At 39.4% G+C, this 12179-nt stretch overlaps 1 protein-coding gene across 1 annotated transcript in view; it reads left to right on the forward strand.

The window, feature by feature from the left end:
* Nucleotides 1-12179, forward strand: part of FLT1 (fms related receptor tyrosine kinase 1) — a 113372-nt gene that overhangs the window by 19900 nt on the left and 81293 nt on the right. Inside the window, exon 4 of the mRNA XM_086772018.1 lies at nucleotides 6013-6137. Coding sequence (XP_086628144.1) covers nucleotides 6013-6137 — 125 coding nt within the window. The remainder of the gene's footprint in view (nucleotides 1-6012; nucleotides 6138-12179) is intronic.

Consider the following 12179-nt stretch of genomic DNA (forward strand, 5'->3'; position numbering starts at 1 on the left):
TGTAGCTTTCCCTGGGGATAGTGCTAAATGCTTTTCTTTCTGCCTGCCTTTGTTCTGCTATCTTCAAGACACTTTTTTTCCAGTTGCTGGATCTCATTCACTTTCTTCAAAAATGTGCAGTTCTCTTCATTCTCTACTCTCATCATCTCTCGCCTTTGATCAGTTGTTCCCATGGTGTGACAGAGGAAAAGCACCTAAGTTCAATTATGTTGATACATCAAAGTTAGATTTGTGCAAGAATTTAAACAAACTTTGATTCAAGTTGAGGTGTTGCTACTTCCTGTGATTAAGACAGCTTTCAGCTATTAACATACGAAAGTAATGTCTTAATTCTGCTGCAAAAGAGAATTCTTCTCTCAGTGAAGTTGTGCTTGGCTTTAGGGTATTAGCCCATTTCTTAGTCAATGTTCTCCCTTTCCTTGTCTCTCCTCGCACTCCTGCTGTGCATGTCTTCTGACTGCGTACTTTTACTTGCAAAATGAGACATGTACTGGTACTTCAATCAAGCACCATTCAAAATATTCTGTTTTAAAATCAGGCCTCTAGGCTGAGTCAGTTGAGTCAGTCAGAAAAAAAAAGGATTTTCTGATATGTATTTCTCATCACTGACTTTACAAGGAATCTGGAGAACAAGTTTAAAATAGATGTCTTGCTTTGAGATTACTTAAGTCAGATGAGACAAATCAGAGCTGAGTAATTAAAGGTACAAGTCCCAAGAGTACTTATACTCATCAAATGCCTAGAATGTCAAACATGTCCACTAGTTTTGGATATTTGACTTGAGATGTGTCTCAGGTTGGACAGTCCAAAATGAAGGGCTTTAGCAGTACTGAATGGTTCAAAATGTAAGCCTTTGAAGTGCCAAAACATCTGGGGTTTTGAGTGAATTTTCAAACTCTAGAGTTGTATTCTCCAAGTGCTGAGCGTATGGCATCTCCTTAGGAGGTCCACTTGTTGACAGATAGCTGGATCCAGCCCCAGAACTGACATGGACTTAAGATTTAGCTTGAATGGATTGTGTCCTGTAACCCTAAAGGTACTACGCTGCAGAACAGGGAGGGCATTGAAAGAGTTCCCCAAAACGATCTCAAGATCAGAAGCATCAAAGTCAAAATAATTCAACAGGTGAAAAAAGCAGTAAGACAAAACACCCTGAAAGCTAACAGAAAGGGAGAATTTCTTCTTATTTTCCTTTTTCTTCTTCTTCAGAAATAATGAACTGACAGAAGAACCTACTGAGATCTGGGAAGCTCTTCCTCCCCTGTGTCTTTTTTCTGTCTTTGCTTTTGGCACAGTTTTAATGTATGAACAGTACGGTTTTGGCTTACGCTGTCAGAGTCGATAATATGATAGCACTCGTTATGAAAAGGAAACTAGTTGAAATTAAACTATGCTACAGCTGTATCAAGTATGCAGACACATTTTTAGCATCTAATGAAGTTCATGTTACAAAATAGAGCCCTCTAGGACTAGCTGATGTCAATCACCTATAATTGTTGTGCTTTTGTCATTGTGTGTACATGGGCTTCACTTTCTAGCACATTGTGTTGAGTGGAGCATGTGTGAATGCCTTGGCAGCATCAAAGGCCATGCACTAAGCCCTCTGAGGTCCTTCTACCTCACCGAGGCTTATAACTCCTCATGAAACAGAAATAGATTTCCAAGAGGAACAATCACAAGGGAGGGATACATCTGAAAAAGTGTTCCTAATGTCCATTAGCCTTTCTAGAGATTGCCTACTGAACACAGTAAGTGCTCTCGTGTGGATTTTCTGGCTACTGTGGGTAAGAATAGTTTTTCTTAAGAGTTTAACCATGCTTTATGTGTGTTATGGACCTACGTCGATGATAGCATAGTATAACTATCCCCGAAGGAAAAAAAAACAAACCCTGCCTAAAAAATCACTGTACAATTATGCTGGCAATGCTTTGTGTCTGAATGTGCTCCAGATATAAAGTATTCCCTTTCTTTTTCTTTCTGTTTTTTTCCTGGACACGTGATTATTAATTTATATCTCAAGTCTTCCCTCAAGGCTTAGAAATCATTTGAATTTGAAAAGTATTAATTTACAGGCTAAGAAGAGGCAAGAGTAGAAAAGCCCTTCTTGCAGATAAGTGTTGTGCTTAACACAGAAGACATAAAAAATGGGATTTTTTTCTGAAGGAACATAGACACCTACACGTGAGCCGGTTGAATAGGTGCCTTTCCTAGGGAGTGATTCATCTCATCATAAAGCAAATGTCTAAAACAGGTCAGATGAATCCCATGTCAGAATTCCCCCTTTCTCCCCAGTGACAACACTAACAGTTTGGCCACCAAGCTCAGTGAGAAGTGTCTATATTTTAGATGTGTAACTGAGATGAGTGCCACTCTTGGTGTGAAAGGTTCTCCTCAAATTACTTCTGAACAGCCCTACTAATTTAAAAGGGGTAAATAAAGTTAGTTAGGGTGAATCCTTGCAATGGAAAGATGTATTTGGCAATTGGCCCATTAACTTTAATGAAGTTTGCATGTGTGTACTTTAGTAAAGACTTGGTCCTCTTCAAGTTCATGAGGGAAAACGGTGTTTTGTGAATGTGAGGAAACTGTTTTGGCTCTTTTAGCCTGAAAAAATCTTAATGATGCGCCAAGGGTAAGTAGGTATTTTGGAAGAATTTCAGAGGATAAACTTTCAGAGATTTCAAGGAGCTCAGACTTCCCTGCAGAGGCTTTTCTTCTTGCAGATGTATGTGTGAGGACTCTGACTTATATAGTCCGGATTATTAAAAACGAAACAAACCCAAGAACAGTAGCTGACGCTTGTGGAAATAAATAACCTCTCCATCTTTTCTGAATTTGACATTTCAGTGTTGGCTAATTTAGTTGTTTGTTCAAACTCTATAAATAGCCTAGACAGGTTACTGATAGCAGACATAATATTGCTTGTGTTAAGTCTCTTATCAAGTTTGTATCTGGCTGCTAACCAGCTTAATAAGAAACTGCTATTTGTGTTCTTTGACAATATAGCAAGTGACCTTCATGGATTTTCATGAATGCTCTTTGTGGTTTCATGTTGATTGTAACTGAGAGATATTGTAAGGAACACAGTTAACCCAGTACACAGTCACTAATTCCAGGCACAATTTAAAAATACACTGAACTGACCTGTCACCTTTAGCATATGCAAATACTCTGGCTGTCCATCTTTAATTTTGCTACCCTTGCAGACCGCTCTGAAGCAAAAATAAAACCAAACAAAAATTCAAAAAGCAAGGTCAACCCCCTTAGTTCTTCCATTACAAATCACGATGGGGCTGAATTTGTAACTTGGATGTGATCTTCAAGATAGGTCAATCCATGATGTTCCTTTTAGGTCTAGAGCTTTCTGAACATAAAAATGAGTGAAGCTGTCCCAGAAGACCACTGGCGGGAGGTTAGGTCATCCTAAATGTACTGCCAACCAGCTGTTCAGGGAAGGATGGCATTTACCTCCCCTCAGGAAGGAATTAGAAAGAAATGTAGCAGCAGACACTGGCAATAGCTAAGGCTATGACTGGAGGGAAAGAGGGAAAAAAAAGAAGGAAGGAGTGCTATTATTTGGGGGACAGAAGGATTCCACGTTGTTCGCATACCCTGCTAATGTGGCAAACCCTGCCCTGGTGCTGCTGTGGGTTCAGATTTGCCTTGTCCAGGCCGGTAGAGCCTGCCCCAGATTCTGGTCTTGAAGCACTGAGAGTATCCCCTTATGGCCATTAAGACGGAAGGAGAATAAAATCAAAGGGAATCAGGAAAAGCCTCCACGCTCATTATGAAAACAAAACTGTGCTAGGAAACATGATGCGTATTTCTTTTAATCAAAAGCAGGAAGACATTTGGAGCACTTGGGGCCATCAATTGCCCTCCGGCCCATGGCGGAAGTCCCCGGTGATGTCAATGGGAGCTCTGCACGCGAATAGCGGGGGCATGGAGACGCCTTGGTGTACCACTGCAGGGAGTGTACCAAGAAGGGCTATGACTGAGCTTTAAAGCCTACCGAGAGAAGCCAGGGCATTTAGTTGACTTTAATACAGCACTTAATTGAGTTCTCCAGGCATGAACATGCATTTCCATCAAAGAAGAAGGAAAAAAAGCCATATGTGGTGTTTTGTGCTCGTTTCCTGTCCCTGCCTTCAGATGAGAGGTCTGAGCTACACAGTCCCCACCGCCTCAATACTGGCATCAGTCAGTGGTGACACTCTGTCTGCAGACAGCACCGGTAGTCCCCAGAACAGCTCTTCCTCACACTTGTGATGATCTGGAGATTATGATACAGGAAACTACTTTGCAAAGCTTGCTGGTTTTGGGCAGGAGCTCTTAATTTTGTGACAAAGACAAATGAGTCTTTGGGGAGTAGTAAATCCATTTGTCTGGTGATGTTAAGGGGTAGGTGACCTCTTGTGTGGCTGCAGCCCCTGAAAAACAAAAAAGGTTCTTTTCACCATGCTACAAACAGGTTCATTCTTGGTCTTTCCTTGAATCGTATTGCAGAGGAAACGTCAGCCTAACAAGTCCTTAGGGTATTTTTTTATTACATACGCATCCTCTATTACTCATAAGTTCCTTTTGCGATCTCAGTGGACATTTAACACCTATTATTAAATAAAGCATTGTGGCAGTCTTTCATTTCAGAAAGGTTGTGTAACAGTTTCATTAAACCTCTTTAGGAAAATTTTTCTGTATCCTGGGGTACATTTGAGGTACTCTGCCTTAGGATTTTCCCTGGCATAAATTTGAGTAGAATTTGCTTCTTTTCCTGTTTGATGTTGCAAACACAAATATTATGCGTATAATAAGAAAAGAAGATCCTAAGGATGGAACAGTTTTATGACACTGGGAAGTGCAGATCATACTTTTGAAAGAGAAGCAAAAGTAATGATGTGTTTGAAGAAGTACTTCAGTGAACAAAGGTCAACATGCAGAAGTCTGGGACCAGAACTCTTTAGTAAAGTATTGCAGTTTAAGGTTTTAGAAAGGGTCAGTTCTTGCTAGCTTTACTCATTTCTTTTCCAAGAAAGATTTCCATTGTTATTTGTAAGATTTTTGAATGAGTGCAAATAATAGGATTTGCCTGAAAAAACATTGGAGCTGTAGATAAGCACGGAATTAAGATCTGAATGTTCCACTTTTTTAAGAGTTAAAAGCCTAACCTTATGTGAATTTTGAGGTCGTCTGTCTGCACTGGGAGACAAACTGAACACCTGCGAAGAAGATTTGGAGCCAGAGCCGGTGGCTCGAGCCCCTCTTTGTTAACTGGTCTGAACAATAGCAGCAGCAATGTTCCCTGTTCCCAGTGCAAGCTATTTATGACAATGCCCTTTGTTAAAGGGATTGTTCATGGGACGGTAAATTACTCTGCCAAGATTTAGTTATTGAGTCCAATGGAATGAATGTTTTCCTGGCATTTTCATTTACCTTGTCATTTACAAAAGAGACATATAGGTATTGTGATAGTGGGAAGGAGGAGAATAATTAACTCTTGCTAGTCTGTATTCTCAAAGTTGAAAATAAGACAGGATAATCATAGTAGATTCTTTCTCTTGGTGAAGTCAACGTGAGCTTTTCCCATCAATTTCTTTGCAGAGAGCAGGAACATGTCCTGTGTAGGGGTTTCCTGATAAGTGAATTTCTACTCACTTCCCTTATAATTACTTCTCCTGGTGATAATAAAATAGATGCCCTGAAATAAGAAACACATAGCTCAGCAGCGGAGATGATGCTGTAATGGGAAAAATGCATTTTTAACTGTCCTGGATTTTAAAGGAGATACAAAAGCACTGCAATTCATACTGAGTGATAAATGTATTTTCAAATATTTAATAATATTTTGCTGAAATTGTAAAGATAAAAGTAAACAGAAAATTGGTTTGAGGACTTTGTCTGGCTTTTGTTATGGACAGGGTTAGTCTGTTTTTTCAAGGCTGTATTTACTGTTACAATTTCCACACACTGTCTTAAGATTTCAGATACTAATCTTTTCTTTTTCTTCTCTTGCAGATACAGGCAATCCATTTGTAGAGATGCACAGCGATATACCTAAAATAATACACATGACTGTGGGAAGAGAAATGATCATTCCATGCAGAGTCACAGCACCAAACATCACTGTTACTTTAAAAAAGGTACCTCAATCCAAGCATGTTCTGAAAGTGTTACTGTTTTTGCTTGTTTGCATACAACTATTGTAATGCTTTTGAAATATTTCAACAATTTAGGATTTCTTAAACGAGGTTTCTGGGTGTCAGTGTGCTTAGAAATAGTTCAACCCTGGAGGCTTCACCTCATATCTCACAGAAGGGCTTCATCAGATCTCTTACGCTGCATGGGAATTTTCTGAAGAAACTTAAACTTTACATACAATTTTACTAAATCTTCCCTGACAAAGGTTTCTTAAGCCCAGGAAGGAATTACTTGTTAGGAGAAGAGATTTCCTCCCACCTCTTCCCTTGCCCTTCCTCCCCTTTCCTCTTCTGTCCTCTGGAACAGCCGGTAAGCACGGTCCCGGGAGACTTGCTGGGGCTGTACCAGGATCTCTGCAAGCCTTTGCCCTACCTCACTCCCACCAGTGACTTTGCTGCTTCCTTTTACATACGAGTGCATTTATCGGACAAGGGATGGCTTCTCTTTGTACAGAAACTTGTGCAGAGCTTGAGACAGTGGGGCTAGTTTTAGAAAATCTAGACATTTTTCATCTTTTGGGGCACTATTTATTTCCTAGGTTCCTTGAGAGTTACATAGACAGCTAATTAACCTGTATGTATATAGTAAAGTACCTGGTATCAAGACAGAGAATGGTGCTTCTTTTTTTTTAAGTTCCTTTGTTTGGCTTAGAAATAAGATGGAGGTGCTGGTGATGTTTTGTTTCTAAATAAAGGGAGTTCTGTACATAGTGGCATAAATGTTCATCATGGTTACATAGAAAATAAATTTGTCTTTTTTATAGAATAACATGCAAATGCCAAACAATACTACCATAAGATGCTGATCTAGATCAATACAAGTCTTTGATTCCTCTTTGACTATAGAGTTACACCAGCCACAGATTTGATCCTGTGTTTTAACTTAACCTAGAGATTTACAAATTCTATCCAGTGCTTCTTTGCTAATATACATACTGAATTTGCCTTTTGGTTTCCACCTTCTAAAGCACATGAAAGAAAGCAAAACGTGGAGAAAAGGAAGTAATCTGACCTAGGATGTTACCTTATGTGTATGTACACACACATAGACACACACACGGTTCTCCTGCAAGAAGTGCACGAGGGGTGGATGATTCACGAGACTTTGTGGCTATAGAATCAGGAGTAAATGAGGCTTGACTTTCTATAGAGTGGAAGTTGTAAAATGGGAACTTATTTGGGCACTGTAGTGTTGCCTGTGAAATCTCAGCATATTAAGTTCCTAACTGAGAAAATTCCTGTCAAGTTTCTCTCTTATTAAACAATATAAAAGTAATTTTTTTTCTCCTTATTTGGAGGAGATTGAGACATATATCTCCTCTTTTTTTTTTTTCATATCAGCTTGCCTTTAGCTTGGGATTGTGGTGTAAGATGCAACTTTCACCATCAAAACCAGATGTAGTACTCTGGGAAAGAGAAACAGGAGGTGGAGCCAAGTCTTGAAAGAAAGGATTGGTTGCTTACATGTTTTGCATTCCAGGAAAAATAAATGTGTTCTCTAATTCATCCCAGAATTTCCTGAAGAATGTAAGCTACAATGCATTACATCATATCTTACTTTATTTATCATCTATGACATCCATGTATGAAGATTCCAGCAAGTTTTTGCTCACATAGCAATTAACAGATGTGTTAAATGCATTTCACAGCTGCAGGCATACTACTTCTGGAGAGCTGGCAAAAGCTATTCTGTGTTTTCCACTTAGCAATTAAGGAAGAAGTCAGTGTCCCCATAATGCTGTCCTCTGGAGCTGGAAAGAAAACCCCAGCATTAGAGTCATTAGATTCTGCGTTCTATATTGCCAGGAAGTCATAATACAGAATATTTTTTATAACCTCTTTCTTCTGAAAGGACTTGTTGGAGCAGTTGCATGAGCACTGCCTCCAGCATTTTGTTCCTGTGCAGTGCTGCTTCTTAGTTTTCGTGGACCAGTGTGAAGAAGGTTTATTGTCCATCTTCAATGCTACAAATTATTTTTTTAAACTAGAACTTCATCAACCTTAGTCAACTCTTTTGAGTTATTGTGTTGCTCCATCTTCCAGGCTGAACATCTGTACAAATTGTATTCTGTAGTATGACAATCATATACAACATAGAAGGAATCTTAAAAATCAAGAAGCTAATAAAACAGGGAATGGGAAATGGGGATGGAGCTTTTAATTCCTATTTCAAATCCAGCCTTCGCATCCTGTTGTAACCTGTATCTGCAATAGCTGGTGGCCCCTTTCTCTTCCTTATCATATGATGACCTGTGAAATAAATTTATAGTTTTGATCTAATGCTTAATAGACAGATATTGAGAGCCTCTGAAACCATCATCCCTACCAACACGATTCTGGCAGCCTCAATCAAGATCCCTAAAATAAAATAAACCTTATTGCAATTAAGGTATGCGCTTCCCTTGCTTTTCCAGTTGCTCTTGTCTTGCTAAATGGAGAAAGCATCACCTTTTGGTATAATGGTTTGATCCCTCTGTTTACTCTCCTTTTGGATTCTCTGTCATAAAGTCAACAGCATTCACAGGAACAGAGGTAGATAAGCTTCAGCATAAGAAACAGAAGGAGGAAAAAACCCCAAGAATGTTGAGACTCACACAACCTGGACAGTCTGAATTCCTAATAATAGCACCTTATCCTTCACAAATTGATGGAAGGGGAAACATGAAAGAAAAGACAAGCATTCAAAACTCTAATGTACATTTTTACTATACTTTCAGCTGACTCTTTCCTATACAATCTGCCGTTGGAGGCGTAGGGAACCACAACTTGACTATATACTCTTGACCATATGTATGTACACAAAACCTTATGGTAATGCTGTGTTAATGCCAAATTTTGGTTAATACCAAAAAGGTTTAGTGGTTGGTGCTGAGCAAAGAGGCACAGCCTATACCAAAAGAAACTGAAGTCTAGTTTGAAATAGAGTACAAAGAAGGTGAAAGACCAAGACTGCACTGGCAGCCACAGCAATGTGGTTCATGCAGATAAGTATGTAGACAGTAAATTCCACATTTACTGCAGCTGTTGCAACAAATTGATTCTTTGAATGCCTCTGTCTATCTGCTGGTACCCATCTGCAAGCTATTATTTTAGCTGGATTTATCCTCTGCTGCTTCAGTGGAAATCTCACTGTTCTAGCACTGTGTTTTTTCATAGATTTTCCACTTCTCTCTGTGATTGCCAAATGACCAAGTTTTTTTGACAAGGACCTGAACTACATTGGACCTTTTCTGTGTGGGGGATGGACCAGGTGACCTCTAGAGATCCTTTCCAGTCTAAATTATTGTGTGATTCTGGGATCCTCTGTCCTGTACCCATGCAATGATCACCATGGTGATGATGCTGTGTCTCTAGGTGGTGGCCTGGAAGCTGGCTTAGGGCAGAGCAAAGCAACTGTGCTTCTCTGAGAGTGGGAAGTAGGTCGTCTGAATCAACGGGGTTGGCAGAGGAGAACAGTGTGGAGGAGAGCTTGGTAAGAAACCGAAGCAAGTAAGGAGAGAGGATAGAGCTGTGAAGGACCACGAGGGTGAGCAACCAGCCACTGCTCTTGGTCTCTTCTGAGATTAAATCCTCATATATCCACCCGCTGAAAGGGACTTGTTGTGGTATCTTGTTTCCCTGACTTAGCCAGAGCCCAGCTGTGTGGTACTGGTCTTTTGCTAGCCATAGACTAAAATTTCCTAAAGTATTCCGTACAGTAAATTAAAAAGGTCAATTTATGCTTTCATGTGTGAGTGTGTGCAACTTTTTAGTCTCAAAGCTGCAAAAAACTACACAAAAATATGTAGCTCTAGCTGGTTTTGAGGGGTGTCAGATGAATAAACTGTGCAGGCAAAGATTTGCCTCCAGAGCAGGTGAGCCTATTGGATACACAGAAAACTGACAACATTCAGTGTTGCAAAACAGAATCATGTTTATGAGCGCTTTATTTCTAAGACCTGGACACTTACTGGGTGTTTTGGTTAGTTTCCCATTCTTGGAGTAAGGCTAGTAAAAATTCAGTAATTCTTTAATTAAATAATTAATGTGAAGTGAATGCGTTCCCTAGGAAATGTTAGTCTACAGAGGCTCTGAAGCTCTGACTTGACTCTTTCTTCATGTTTTATATTAAAACCTATAGAGGAATATGCTCAGAAGTAGTTTGGTTTCCACCAAAGCAGCAAGAGGATAAATCCAGCTGAAGCTCTTGAAAGCATAACTATGAACTAGTTAAACCAAAGTTTGAATATTTGTTTTATTTAGAACAGGAATGGCAACAGAGCTCTTACAGTCCAAGATATTGTTGAAGGATATAATGTAATATAATGTAAAGGGCTTTATTTGTGTGTGTGTATGTAACACACACTTCTGTCATGATTTGTATGCTTATTATAGCGTCTTATCAGCTGTTGTAAAGATAAGGAGCTCTACCACAGCATTTTGTGCTCTGTAATTATTGTTCATTTGATTCATCATGCATTTATGTCGGAGGAAATGGCACGAGACGAGTGGAGGTGATCTCAAGGGCAGCTTTCGGCATGCGCTGAGCAGGCAGCATCAAGAGTGCCGTGTTTTAGAGAGAAGCTGTACCACACAGAGAAGTGCTGGGCAACTACACTTTCCCCAGCCTCTGGCAGCCACCCGTGCTGGCTTTGGCCATAGGAATGAGAGGACTGGCCAACACTCAAATCCTCTGCTCAAATAAAGGGGAAGAAAGAGACGAAAAGGACGTAGTAAGACTCGGTGCACAGGGAGAGGTGACAGGCTGCACGGTGTTTAGTTGACCCAGAGGTCTTTGCTTAGGGCAATAATTCACTCAAACTCTGCTATGTGCCATTTTTAAAAAGATGTTATTTCTACCATAAAAGCAGGCTTTATAAAAGTAGAGTCACATCCAGGCTTTGTACTTGTGACTGATCTCCATGTTATCCAAACGACAGTGTTTATTCCAACAACAAGGCATAAAAACAAAAACATGATACGAGAACACGAGGTCTTGTCTGAGCTTATATGCCTATGTCATGCTTTGCCTTTTCAGGGTTTTCTTGGTACCTTATTAAAATGGGGCTTAAAACTTGAAGAATCCTAGTGTAAAATATAATTTGTACTGCTGACAAAGTGAACACTTGATCCCACATGGTAGTATTTTAGTCTGTAGTAGATTTCAAGTCTTAAATGTTAAAATATCTGACAGCTTTACACTAATTGCTTGTTGAGTCCTCAGCTTCTGAGGGGCTTAAAAGTGACAAATTTTTAAAATGTGCTGAATACTTTTTCTGTGGAAATGTGATGTATGCAGTGTTTCAAGGCATCCTTTCAAAATCTCTAGTTAATATGACTTTCTTCATCCAGTATGATCAGTAGTTCTCAGTAAAAGTGCCCAAGGAAGCTGTGTGGCTTTAAAATTTGCATTTTATGTTGTATTGAATGACTTAGAGACACGTACTCTGTGACCTGTCAGCTTTGGAACAAGCATTCATATCTTTAACTTTTTTCTTTTTTTTTTTTTTTTTTTTAAGCAGTCCAGTCCTTTAGACAATGTAAATGTGAGAAGCATCAGATTGAAACCTGGCAGGAATTTGTTAAAGCCACGAAATGATGGCAAATTAAGTCCATTTGTCACCTCCATTGAAAAATGTGTATTTGTGTCTCAGTGGTAAAACCAACATACTTAATTGCAAAGGTTTGCCAAGACGAGCACTTTAGCTGCCAACCAGGAGCCAACAGAATAGTAGCCCAAGTGCTGAGGCTAATGATAATGTCAATCTATTGTGTCATAAATTACATCCTGTTATAAATAATGAAATCTTGGAAACAAATAAAACATTCACATTCTTCATCCACATTTTTGTGATGAAAATGTGACTTGAAAAATCTGCACAATTAAATGTCTTTCTACTTTGGCATTTTTTAGGGTGATTTTTTTTCCCATTCCTTTTTATTAGGCTACTCTGATCAGAGAATGGCATGAGGATGAGTTGTTTTTATGATGTGTGTTTAATGCTT

The sequence above is a fragment of the Chlamydotis macqueenii genome, chromosome 1 (genome assembly GCF_036417535.1).
Source record: "Chlamydotis macqueenii isolate bChlMac1 chromosome 1, bChlMac1.mat, whole genome shotgun sequence".
Taxonomy (NCBI): domain Eukaryota; kingdom Metazoa; phylum Chordata; class Aves; order Otidiformes; family Otididae; genus Chlamydotis; species Chlamydotis macqueenii.